Source organism: Balaenoptera acutorostrata, chromosome 8 (assembly GCF_949987535.1).
Source record: "Balaenoptera acutorostrata chromosome 8, mBalAcu1.1, whole genome shotgun sequence".
Taxonomy (NCBI): domain Eukaryota; kingdom Metazoa; phylum Chordata; class Mammalia; order Artiodactyla; family Balaenopteridae; genus Balaenoptera; species Balaenoptera acutorostrata.
Window position 1 is genome coordinate 72,275,725 of NC_080071.1, and position 14,080 is coordinate 72,289,804.

The window sequence follows — 14,080 nt, forward strand, 5'->3', positions numbered from 1 at the left end:
CTAAAAGGAGAAGGCGGCTGAACAGTGTGAGCCAGAGGGACGTGCGGTCCGAGAGGCAGGCAAGGACTGGGCCCTGCACAGGGTCTCGTGGGCCTCAGTGCAGAGTTTGGATTTCACTCTGATTGATTGTAATAGGAAGTCACTGAAGGACTTTAAGAGCCGTAATGATACGAACGTGATTTACATTTCCAAAAGATCTCTTGTGAGATCACTCACAAGAACGTAGATAATGGGGAAGCGAACCAGCTATGAACTTTTGACAACAGTCTGAGGAGAGATAATTTGATGGTGGCTTGGACCAAAGTATAAACAGTAGTAAATATAGAGAAAAGTGGGAAAATTCAAGACTTAGGGCACCTTTTGAGGTGAAACTGACAGAACTTAATGACGTGGGATAAGGAAGAAAAACAGCAACCAGGTATGACTACTGGTTTTTGCTTTGAGCAACTTTGATACCATTTATTCCAGTGGCACCAGTTACTGCTATGAAGATTACCGAGGCAGGAACAGGTGATCAACAGATCTGCTCTGAACATATGAAGTCTGAAATCCATTTCGTCATCCAGATGGAGACATCAGGTAGGCAACAGATACTATTTCCTACCCCATCCTCCTGCTGGATATGCCCTATGTAACAGACCTATGTTTCTAGAAACAAAATTGGGACCCCAAGCATAGCTGCCCTCCACACATCCCCAGCTCACTGAAGTCATACAGTAAATTACTTCCACATGTGCTTAAACTTCATATTGCAGTCTGTGCATGCCCGATAATCATAGTCATAACTTGAAATAATTAAAAGATTCAAAGGAGGATATATTAACCCTGTCTCAGACAATTAAACTATGACATTCACTCCTTTAATTGATTCCTCCTGAATAAGAAATAAGATGAGATGAAAACCTAATATTCTAACCTCTCAGCCAGGGCTTTAATGGATATAATTTTATAATAACTGTTATGGCTTAAATTGTGTCCCACCAAAAGATGCTGAAGTCTTAAACCCTAGGACCTGTGAATGTGATCTTATTTGGAAATAGGGCCTTTGTAAATGATCAAGTTAAGATGAGACCATCAGGGTGAGTACCCTAATCCAATATAATTGGTATGTTATAAAAAGAGGAAATTTGGACACAAAGACAAACACGCACACAAGGGAGACTGCCATGTGAGCATGAAGGCTAAGATCAGAGTGATGTATCTATATAAGCCAAGGAAAGAATGCCAGAATCCAAAGATTCTCCACCAGAAGGTAGGAGAGAGGCATGGCACGGATTTTCCCTCATCGCCCTCAGAAGAAACCAACCTACCTGACACCTCGCTGTCACACTTCTAGCCTCCAGAACTGTGAGACAATAATTTCTGTTGCTCTAAGCCACCCAGTTTTTGGTACTTTGTTATGGCAGCCCTAGGAAACTAATCCAGTAACGATAAGAACTTAAGTTTCACAATTTGCAAAGTCTGGATTCAAAACTAACTGGAAAAATAAGAGACATATTTGAATTATACAACAGATATTAATTTTTCCCCAAAACTTAGCAAAGCCACTTACTAAGCTTTGTAACTGTCAACAAGTCACCCTCTTTGAGCTTTTAGTTTCTGATTTGTAAATTAAGACAGGTGAAAGGACCAAAATGAGATAATGTACAGTAAGTCACTTTGCGATCTATGAGAGTTACACAACATAAGGTAATACTAGTATCAACATGATTACATGACTATTACCTAGTAAAAAACATAGTTACACTAAATTTGTGTGTATGTGTGTGTATCTATCATAAACCATAATTACTTACCTACAGAAGATGTGCTCACACCCTCCTAAACACACAGGCTCCCTCAGAATATTAGTGCTGTTTGAAGAAAGAAAAATAATCAAGACTGAGGTCGTGTTAGATAAACATTTTTTACTCAACATTTCACAAGTCCAAGGCCTAACACTACCATATTTCTTTCTCAAAACAGAAGACATTAAGGATGTATTCATTTGAAAGGTTGTTACTCCCTGATTAAATATTGTATCATCACACACCTGCTGAATTCAAATAGCAACTACCAAACTCAGTTCAAATTGTAACACTTTTTATAATGCATATACTGTGAAATCATAGAAAGAAGCAACGTTGTTCAATATCTCTGAACCTCTTACAGGCAAAACCAACCACTGGCTGCTTCTTTCAACTAATGATTCAAAGTGTAGACCATAAATCTCAAAATGAGACCCACAAGTAGAATGACTATGTAGTGTATTGTCCACATGAGAACACTTCTGAGAGTGAAGGGGAATGATAACTAGATAGAACAGCAGGGCTGCCACAGAAAAATAGGACATCTGGTCACTTTGACCGTAAGAATTTATGGTTTCCCATTAAAAAAAAAAAAACTTTGGTTTCCGGTTGTTGTCAAGTACCCACCAATTTTTTACAGATGTCTTATCAAAAATGCAGCCATTCTTTCATTTTATAGGAAGTTGTTTGTTTTCTTTAAAGCAACTGCAAATGGGAATCATCACGTTGTCTGTCTGCAGACAATTAAGTATTCCCAACGTTTCCATCAAAAAACACCTGCCAAGTTTGATAATCCTAAGAAGGTAATGCTACTTAACTAATAAACACATATCAAGTCATTATATTCAGAGGGCGTAATGAGGCACGAGCAAACAGGAGAAGTAAAGCTTTTAAAGAACGAACATTTTTTGTGCTTGGTTTATTATACTAACCCTAGGACCTGTAGGTATTTACACCATTATTATCCAATTACCTCTGTACACATACCATATATCAATAAAAATAGTTTTCCACACTTCTGGAAAGATCAAAAGTATCACACTGCACATTTTAATAGATACGAACATTAAAGTGACATTGAGCTTTCAGAAAGAGTGCTAAAAACAGAGCACACCCACAATGTTATACTCAAGATATCGAAAATGGGGCTCACTGACATTATCAAACCCATCACTTTTTAAAAACTCAGAATATCTGATTCTTCTATCACACTACGTAGAACATGGTGATAAAATTATGACTTGCGACGTGCCAGCCGCTTCTGTGACTCTGGCAGTTCAGAGGCTCCTCACTGCAACGCTCATGCTGGCCCTGTAATTTCTGTTCATTACTCGACCTACCAAACCTAACCTCTGATCTCGAATCAAGTGTGCTGAATTCTACTTCATTACGAGCTCTGCCCCTGAGATCCCAAAAGTGGTGTGATCTCACTTCCTCCTATCATAATATCCCCCTTCTCTTTTATCCCATCACCCTGACCAAACCTCCGTATTCAGTTTGCTTTCCACATGGAAAGACTTCCATTCAGTATTAGCTCCTTGGATTCCCTACCAGCCCAGGCCACAGAGCTAACTTGTTCTGGTCCATCTTCACCACCACCCTAATTCTACTAACCTCTTAGACACTCAAGGATGCCAATCTATTGATACAATGCTAGACAGGCTCCCCAGTCCACTTCCGTGCCTGCTCTCAGGCTCTGAATAACCATTACAAAAAGACAGGAAGATACACAAACTTGTCTCTATAAACTCATTTGGTAGTTTCCTCACCTCTGTATCTCTACCAAAGTGATGTAGTAGATGTTCTGTGGGTAAACAAACAAATGAATAGATGGCTATACAAAACAATCCCCAGGCCCTAAATCCCATTAACGTTACTGCCACCAAGCAGTGTGAGCTTTTCACCACCAGACTCATTCCTACCTCTCCACCCATAATCTTACCCCTCCCTCCAGGCTCAGAGGAAAAGAACTCCTTCAGTCATTCTTCCTTCGTAAAATGTGCTGCTCTATTGTCCTTAGACCCCTTACCTTCTCTGCTTTCTAAGAGTCTATTCTCATCATTACAGTCACCTTTCATCTTCCATCTGCATCTAAACATGCAAAGGTAATCTCTCCTGCAAACTAAAACACACAAAAAACCCTTTAGACCAGCAGTCCCCAACCTTTTTGGCACCAGGGACTGGTTTCATGGAACAAACACAATTTTTCCATGGACGGGGGGCGGGGTGGGCACGGCAGGACAGAATCAGGCAGTAAGGCCAGTGATGGGGGCGATGGTACAGGTGGTAATGCAGGCGATGGGGAGCGAGGCAGATGAACATTTGCTCCTGCTGTGTGGCCTGGTTCCTAACAGGCCGCGGACCGGGGCTTGGGGACCCCTGCTTTATACCCTGCCCCCCACTCTACCGTCTGCCCCAGCTCCTCCCTTTCTTGCGGATGTAAGTTCTTGTAAGTTCTCCGTAGGTGCTCTGTACCAGCTAACTCCATCTCCTTTCCTTCCTAGCTTTAATTCCCACCACTCTGCTCAAACTGCTCACCAAAGCATCTTGCAGTCCTCTTTCTCCCTGACCCTCTGTGAAATAACATCGACCTCACCTTCTTTCCTGAAACCTTCCCTTCCACTGAGTTTTAATTTCCTTATAGCACATTTATGTGCTGATTTCAGCTCGTCCTTAGCTGCTTCTTTTCCCATCTCTCCATGTAGGTTTACCCCCAGGATGCAGTCCACAGCCTTCTGGCTTTCTCTGCCAATACCTGACTCAGTGCCTTGATTCTATGTCTAAACTTAAATTTCCATCCTAAGATGACTCTGTACCCCTTGATCTATAGTTCTTACCCTTCACCCTAGCAACAAGATGCTACAGTGCAAGTAGCAATGAATCTAGTACTACAAATAATTGATCAACTGTACTAATTATTCTAATTAGTGACCAAGAAAATACTTTTTATTGCTGTTAATAGATGAGAAAAGACACTGGGAGAGGGAATGAAAAGTATGTGCACGCATGTGTTGGGGGAAGGAGCAGAGAGAGGAGTGTTATAGCCAAAGGTGGGAGACGGTAGTGCCAAGTTCAAAAGAATTTTAATGGAAGAGCTCAAAGAATAGATACGCTGCACAGAGGGTGGCACGGATCTTTGTCAAAGCGAGACTTTCTGAAAATGTCTAGAGCTTAGCTGAGAAGACACTCTGGAATAAAAGAATTATTACAACCAGACAGTATCTATCAAAATTTTAAATGTACCAAACTTTAACTCAACTATCCTACTGCAAGGAATTTATTCTTCAGATAATCTCAGATGCTTGAAAAATTGAAATTTCAGAACACTAAAGATATCTATCGAAACAAAATACCAAAAGCTTCCAGGAACTAAGAAATAATAAAATGTCAGATACATATGTGTGTGTGTGTATATAAATATATATATATATATATAAATATATATATATATTTTTTAAAGGATTCAGAATAGCATAAAACATCTCACGGGTGACAAGGAACAAACATTTGGCCTTCACAGCAATGACTGAAAATTATTTTGTACTTTGAATTCTATATCCAGTCATCTTCCATAGTAGAAAGTTGATCACTGGTAATTAAAAAAAACTCATCTCTCAGAGTAGGAAGTTAGGAAGTTAACAAAAAATGTCTAAAATGGAAAAAAAAAAATCTAGAACTAGCAATAGAAACACATTTGGTAATGTGGAAATTAAAGAATTAAAAGAGATGAAAGAGGTTGTATCTGGAGTATAGAACACAAGGGTGATAAGGGATGAGGCAAAAGAATGTTTTCATTATAATCTCTGTCCTACTGACTTTGTCAACTGTGTTCACGTATAATTCTAATAAAAAAATTTTAATGTAAAGGCACATGGACAAGGATATTCACTCCAGCCTAAGTCTTGTGTTTATTACAGTACAAGATGAAACAATCTAAATTTCTACCAAGGAAATGGTTAAATAAATCATGATACATCTACCTGATGACTGGTACCCTCTCATCTGAGGTACAAACATAGAGAATCTCTTAAAGGATACACAAGAAACTGATCAGAGTGGGTTCTTGAAGAAGATTCAGACTTACTTGTCATTCATTTAACAAATATTTAATAACCGTATACCATGTTATTTTAATTATTTGGCATATAGATGTATTACTTTCAATTTTTAAAAACTTAATATTAAAAAGTTTTTCACAGTCTGGTTACTCCAAAGCCAGGCAACCTTTGTTCTCACTGCTCCTCAACAAAAACTGCTCTTATCAGGCCAGTCAGTGTCTGTAACATTTGTCAAACACCTTATGACCAATTCCAAGCTTAGTACTGCTCAGACTGTCCCCAGCCTAGAATATACTTCCTCCTCCCACAAAACTATTCAAGCTGAACACATTTTCCAAATACCATCCAGGATGATACAATAAAAATGACACTAAACAAAGAAGCACAGAATTTCTTGGAATTTAGTTTCCATGCCATCACTTGTGCAGAATCTGTACCCTGCAGCAGACACATACAAAGGACACAAAGTTGACTGCATTACACTCTTTCCTAAGGGGCTTATAATCTAGCTGGGTAGTTTTATAAGCCAAGTTAACATATGACTTAAGCACAAAATGCTCTAAAGTTCCAGAGATGGCATCAAGCTGGGGCTCTGGAAATCAATGTTGAAAACTAAGTATTTTGTATTTTATCTGCCTGATTCTTTCTTTTCTTTTTTTTTTTTTTAAAGTCTCCAAATAGATTGTAGTCCTACAGACAAGAGATCTTGACTTTCAATTCTTCTGAGCTCCCCAACACACCATTACCTACCTAGCATGGTGCTATGCGAACAGCAGGATTTCAATAAATCCTTAGTGAACGAACTAAGTGGAAGACTACATACAAAATGCATTTATACTAACAATTCTATTTTATCCTTACCCTATTTTTTGTTTGATATACATATATATTAGAAGGAAAAAGAATCCAGAAGAATAACAAAAGACATTTGCATGGTAACAGGACTTCTGTACCTTGAAAATTCAGCTACTTAATTTTTTTCCATCTGCAGTCATACGTCTGCTACTTTATATGTAGTTGATTTGGAAAGACCGGTACAGTCAGAGGATTATAACTTAGGGAAGAACTAAGTAGGGAAAACAAACTTTTTTTTTTTTTTTTCTTTTTAAAGGTCCTATTGAGAGAAAATTTTCTTTGTAAAGAAGAAAAGGAAAGTAAATTCAGTTGAGATTACAATACAGAGGCAGACCTATTTCTTAACTGAATGACTCCCTAAGCTTCCATGAGATATCAACTGCTATTTAATATTAGGCCAGATAGCTACTACAGTGCTCTTGCGTTTTAGAAAATTCCCATGCTATTTTTAGGTGTGGACCAACACATTTAACACCAAAATGCAGAGGATCCCCAAGCCAATTAAACAATTGGCTTTATTTTTCTTGAGGAGAATAAATAAAATTGTTAACAAGTAAGGGATATGGATAATGACATGAAAGTATCTTATTTTGTATAGTTATTTTGTATGCCATATTAAAGTAAATCACATGGGAAAAATAGTAACTCATGTCTAATTGTTCAGTGTCAATAAATACTGAATAAATCAATGAGTCAAATATCCCCAAAATCAAAGGGGTAATAGAATTCTATCTATTAATGACTATTTATAATAGAATCTACTATTAGGAGACAGATAAGCCACAGACAATATCATGTATATACCCAGCTCAAACAGTTTTGGTTATTTTGTCTTCTACATTCCCTTTCCTCCAAATCAAAACAGTATCTAAGTAACTGCTGATATTCCTGTCCTTAAAGCATCACTTCCTCCACCCGATGTTCAAATATTGAGTTTCCAGGCTTCCCAGCTCACTTCCAGAAGTATGCCTTCAATTGCCACATATACGCAGATAACTTTCAGATTTGTACTCTCGGCCTGAAAACTGTCCTCTGGGCCCCAGACCTGCATAACAGTAACTTCACTTGTAATTCCATCTCCTCTGCTATGGAGAACAGTACTAAAGGGTGCTCAATGTGTCTGCTAAGTCTCCCTGGCAGTCACAAGCCCTATATAACACCAGGCATGTGTAGCCTGTAACAGGACTGTGCATGTCGTGGTTCTAGCTCTAAATCCCAGGGGGAAAGACCTGCACCTTCTACATCTGCCCTGAAACTTTACTCACTGTTTACTACCAGGAACCTATGGAGGATTCTTGGCAATTCAAATGAATTAACCAGGTCCTCTGGTATTTCCATCTGCAATGTGATCCTAACTTCACCTAAATTTTCATGTCTTAATTTAACAAACACTAAGAAACTATGTGTCCAGCACTGTGACTGCAAATGTGAGCCTGTCTTTATGAAATGCGCAGTATAACTGAAGGAGACAGGTGTCAATCAAAGAATCAAAATACCACAAAAGTAAATAAATCCCATAATTTGGAGGGACATATGATACGTGAACACCAATGATTTGTGCCCTTTTCTATGTGTATGTCAAACTTCACTAAAAAGTTTTAAACAATATTTTGCATCCAAAAGACACTAATAATTCCAGAATCTGTGAATTGGAGAGAGCCTGAAAAATCAATTCATCCATTTTCCTCATTTTACATATGAGGACACCGGAGTCCAAGGAAAGTTACACAAATTGCTCTCCTCAGGGAGTAACTATGTGAAACAATGTTAAACTTCTAATCCCTAGGATCTGACCTTGTCTTTAACACTGCCCACCTGACTCACTCCCCCTGTATTCTACATACTTTTTAGCATATTTTTATTTGCTATAACCCTCTACCCCTCTAACCCTATAAAAATCTCTCCAAGCCCCAATTCAAAAGTCCAGGAATCTTTCCTCCACTGGTCATCCTGATTTACCCTGAACTGTGTGTACACTTCATCCCTTGTAACTAAGGATCTCTCCTTCAGGGTGGAAAGCCTCACCGCATCACCACTTCCACCACTTACAGTGCCTCAGGGATTGTTTGCCATCCTAACAATGAAGGGAGCAATCATCCCATCAAAGGATGAATGGCCTATAAGAATGCCTCTCAACATTCCAAACTAATGAAGAAAGACAAAGGCTAAAGCTGGAGTCAGGAAATCTACCCTTTATTTTACAAGCATTCATATAGCACTTAGAACATAGCACACACTGCTCTGAGTACCTTACAAATTAACTCATTTAATTCCCCTAACAAACTTATAAAGTAGAAACTACTACTAACTCATCGGCAGGTCAAGAAAAGGAAGCATACAAAGATGAAATAATTTGCCCAAAATCACTGAGCCAGGATTTGAAGCCAGGGTCCAAAATCCATTCTCTTAATCACTAAACTATGCAGCCTCAAAATATAAGAGAAAACAATCTCAATCACCTTTACTAAAACGACAAGAGATAATGTAGAAAAATAAAATCACCTATCTTAAAAATCACAAGACTGCTTTTTGACTTTTTACTAAAAGTTGATTAAAAAATCACTAGAACAACAAGGTCCTACAGTATAGCACAGAGAATATTCAATATCCTGTAATAAACCATAATGGAAAACAATATAAAAAATGTACATATATGTATAACTGAATCACTTTGCTGTACACCGGAAGCTAACACAACATTGTAAATCAACTACAATTTTAAAAGTCACTAGAGGACTTCCCTGGTGGTGCAGTGGTTAAGAATACGCCTGCCAGGGGCTTCCCTGGTGGCGCAATGGTTGAGAATCTGCCTGCTAATGCAGGGGACACGGGTTCGCGCCCTGGTCTGGGAGGACCCCACATGCCGCGGAGAAACTAGGCCCGTGAGCCACAACTACTGAGCCTGCGCGTCTGGAGCCTGTGCTCCGCAACGGGAGAGGCCGCGATAGTGAGAGGCCCACACACCGCGATGAAGAGTGGCCCCTGCTTGCCGCAACTATAGAAAACCCTAGCACAGAAACGAAGACCCAATATAGCAATCAATCAATCAATCAATCAATCAATAAATCTTTAAAAAAAAAAAAAAGAATACGCCTGCCAATGCAGGGGACACGGGTTTGATCCCTGGTCCGGGAAGATACCACATGCCGCGGAGCAACTAAGCCCATGCGCCACAACTGCTGAGCCTGCGTGCCTAGAGTCCATGTTCTGCAACAAGAGAGGCCACTGTAATGAGAAGCCTGTGCACCACAACGAAGAGTAGCCCCCACTCACAACTAGAGAAAGCCCACGCGCAGCAACGAGGACCCAATGCAGCCAAAAATAAATAAATAAATAAAAATTTAAAAAAATAATAATAATAAATAAATAAAAGTCACCAGAACTCCGAATTAAAATTGTGGTAGATGCTAAACCCCAGCACCCACCAAAAAAACAGATCAAGAGGTATCTAATTATTTAAATTCCCAAAAACAGTGTCATGCGACACCTGGGCTTTTTCACTACAGCTCCCATTTCCTGCTTCCTTTAGGAACCCATTATTCTCATGCTTCCTGTCTCATTTTCCCAAATCTTTAAATAGCTTCTATCTGGTTGTGAGGCTTGGACCTAACACATATGTCACATCTGGCCTCTTGAACAATTTCATCAGCTTCACCTTGGAGTCATACTTATGTTAAAGGTCAAGAAAAGATGCCCTGGAATGGAGCCAATCCGCCCTCACTCACAAGTAACGCTTGCTGCAAAACAGATCCAATGTGCTACACAGGACAGCTGACAGCTGGGAGCGCGAGATGGGTGACAGCTGCAAGCTGAATGTGAGGGTAATTGGGGTAGTCACTAGCCCACTGGGGAAAACTTGGAAGCTCTGTAAAAAGGACAGACACACTGACACACAATTTCAAATAATATGACACTGTGTTGAACGACGGGTAGCAAAAGCAAGAAGCAGGCCATCCTGAGTTGCTCCTTTGGAGTAATGATGTCAGGCAGCTACTAGGCAAAGCACAGGAGGGAAGAATGGGTTGGTTTTTTCCTATGCTTTACTCACTAGAGACAATGCCAAACGTACAGTGACAGGGAGAGGAACACTAATCATTTCTAAACACTAAACCCCACGGGACATTAAATTTTACACCAAAAAGGATTTTTAACCTTAAGATGTTTTACCTGTTAAAACAGTTTTGCAAACTACTGCCTATGCACCAAATCAAGCCAGTAGCCTGTTTTTGTACAGCCCTTGAGCTAAGAATTCTTTTTTTATGTTTTTAAGGGTTGTAAAAAAAAACAAGAACAGACACTGTTTTGTGACAGCAAAGCCTAAAATATATACTATATGACCCTTAACAGGGAAAGTTTGCAGAGCCCTATGTTAAAATATGCACTAAAAGAAACAGCTGAGATTTAGTTAATCCACCCATCAGTGGTTCGTATATTAATTTTTTTTTTTTTAATCACTGGAGGGAATTCCCTGGCAGGCCAGTGGTTAGGACTCCTCTCATTCACTGCCAAGGGCCTGGATTCAATCCCTGGTTGGGGAACTAAGATCCCACAAGCCGCATGGCGAGCTGCGGACCAAAAAAAAAAAATGTTTTTTCATAAATAAACAAATCACTGGAGTTCAGTATCATTAACCATCCACGACGGGTTGTATTAAAAGTCTGGACCTAGTTACTGATGTCTACTTTCAGTCTTTTGGCTCTTACTGTCCGCTCACTTCAGTTAGAAACTGGAAAAATACTGGTAGGGGATAAAAGTGAAACTGGCTTTATTAGATTTCAGGACGAGCTATAAATTATTCCTCTTTTGTCTCCCCCAAACCATTCAGCAAGCAGACTGTATTTTTGTTTTTTCATAAAACACCTGCTGCTAATCACTTATTCTGTAACAATCACCACATTCACCACTTTACGTGTATAATTTCATTTAGTTTCTTCCCTCCCATAGAACGTTAGCTTCATAAGGGTTGGGGTTTTTGTCTGCTTTGCTTACTAATGAATCTCCAATGCCTAGAGTAGTCTGGCACTTGGTAGGTGTTCAATAATATATTTTTTTTATTATTAATGAATCCTCACAGGAGGATGAGCTGAGCACTATCGTCACTCAGATAAGGAAACTGAGGCAGAGATGTTGGATGACTAGGGCCATTCAGCAGTAGCAAAGCTGGAACCTGACCCCAGCAGTCTGACTCTATGGTCTACGTGAGGCATCCCGCTGCCACCCTAGTGCCTTCCATACAGAAATGTGCCATCTGAACGTCTAACTTTCGTTGACCTATGAAGGTGTGACTACAATTGCTTCTATTATAGCAACCAGCAGAGCCAGTTTTAAATTTCTTAGTCTCTGATGGATGACCCTTGTGCTATGGGAAAAGACACACAACATCAGAATGTCTTCATGTACAAAAGTGCCACTTTTCTAAGGAGGATAATGATGTCATTTTGTCACAAGGTTTACAGTTTTTGTAAAACAAAATATAAGTGCGAAACTCTGACAGTTACATCCTTTCCATTTTTAAAGAAAGAGTTGCTATGTTACTTACGCTTTACGTACAACAAAGTTCTGCAAGTTGGACATCAGAGGGGGGGGGAAAGAAATCAAAACAAAGTCCAGAAAAGAAATAGGGTAGAACGGCTACGAGCAGAGAGAAAACCTGCCAGAGTGATACTGATGCAGAAATACTGAGCTGTGCACACAGCAGGCGCTCAATAAACGCTTTTGGAAGAAATGAAAAGTGAGATAAGCCCTTCTTGGGTTTTATAAACCTTCGTTATTTCTGTACTAGGAGGAGCTACAGGAAAAGAAGAAGCAAGGAGGACCAGTCAAGAAAGTGATGTCTTCAGATGGAATGAAAACCTTGAACTTAAAGGATTCCCATGGTGTAGGCGCTCAATAAACGCTTTTGGAAGAAATGAAAAGTGAGATAAGCCCTTCTTGGGTTTTATAAACCTTCTTTATTTCTATACTAGGAGGAGCTACAGGAAAAGAAGAAGCAAGGAGGACCAGTCAAGAAAGTGATGTCTTCAGATGGAATGAAAATCTTGAACTTAAAGGATTCCCATGGTGTAACAGCATGAACAAAATAAGAAGCAAAAAGTAATAATAAACAGCATCTCTTAAGAGCTGGAACCCCAAGCCATACAGTCTTTGATCAAACCAAGGAAATGTGATATTGAATGAGAAATTGGCGGTGTCCATCACACCTCCATCTTCAATCTACCCCCCAAAAAAGTCCCCCAAACTCTCCTCCCTCCCCAAATAAGGCTGCGACGGAGAAAAGGTCAAAGGAGCCAGCTCAGCAAACAGTGACAGCTGCTTCAAATTTAGTGGGGCCTCTTCAAACTTAACAGCTCTCGGCCTAAGGTTCTGGAATTACCCTGGTCACAAGAATCACGGGCCCGGTGAACAGTGCAGATGCCCCAGCGCTACAGATTCAAACTCTGGAGGCGGGAACAGGGATCCGCATCTTTAGCCACGCCTCTAGACTCTTAGGCCCGCTAAAGTTCGAAAACTACCATCTTAGTTGGGTTTGGTGCAAGAAAGGCTAGAAAGCCGCCCAGAAAGGGTTGAATGGGGGCCCGGAGTGGGGATAAATAACACCAGATCCCTGGTCAGGTACTAACTCTGCTCGGCGGCCCAGCTGCTGGGGGAGGTGGGGAGACGGGAATGAACGGAGGAAACCGGAGGTTTGAAAAGACGCCTGCCCCCGCCGAGGCCCTCCCGGCAGCCCCCTCGAGGGTCGGTCTTTACCAACGCGAGCAGCGCAGCAGCTTCTCCAGCCGGTACAGCGCGGCGCGGCTGTGGGCCCAGGCCCCACGACCTGCCGGCTCCATGGCGGGCGCGGGATGAGGCTCGTTCCCGGAGCGGATCCTCGGCTGCCGGTTCCCCCGCATCGCCCCGCCCTCGCGGAGAAGGCTCCTGGGAGAGCGGGAGGCAGGGCGAACTCGGGCAACCACCCAGACAGCGCAGGCCTGCGACCTGATCCCCGGGCCCCCCGCCCCAGCTGTTCCCGCTTCTGTGCCGGCGGGACGCCTAGGGGGACGGGGCGCGCGGGATGGGCGGGGCACGGCCAAAACGCGCCAAAAGTCCCGGCGCGCGGGCCGGGGGGCGGGGCCTCGGCGCGGGGCGGGGCCTCGGCGCCAGGCGCGGCTGCGGTAGGACCCCCGCTGTCGGCGGGAAAGGGGGCGGGGCCACAGGCTGCCCTGAGGCGTAAAGGTAAGAATGTGAGCAAGTCCTTGCTTTCCCAGAGCGCGGATTCTAGGGACCCTTGGCCGAATTTAATCAATGGAAAGTCACAAACCGAGAAACTTTTTAGTTGAGCATGGTCTATAAGGAGTGCTGTTTCGACTACTGCTGAGCTTGGAAACGCTTTGCTCGTAACAT

General features: G+C 41.4%; 1 protein-coding gene across 1 annotated transcript in view; it reads right to left on the reverse strand.

The window, feature by feature from the left end:
- Positions 1-13,751, reverse strand: part of BARD1 (BRCA1 associated RING domain 1) — a 79,021-nt gene extending 65,270 nt beyond the window's left edge. The window contains exons 1-2 of the mRNA XM_007187872.2: positions 13,448-13,751; positions 1,797-1,853 (exon numbers count right to left, since the gene is read on the reverse strand). Of these exons, the coding sequence (XP_007187934.2) occupies positions 1,797-1,853; positions 13,448-13,590 (200 nt within the window). The 5' untranslated portion in view covers positions 13,591-13,751. The remainder of the gene's footprint in view (positions 1-1,796; positions 1,854-13,447) is intronic.
- Between the last annotated feature and the right edge of the window lie 329 nt (positions 13,752-14,080).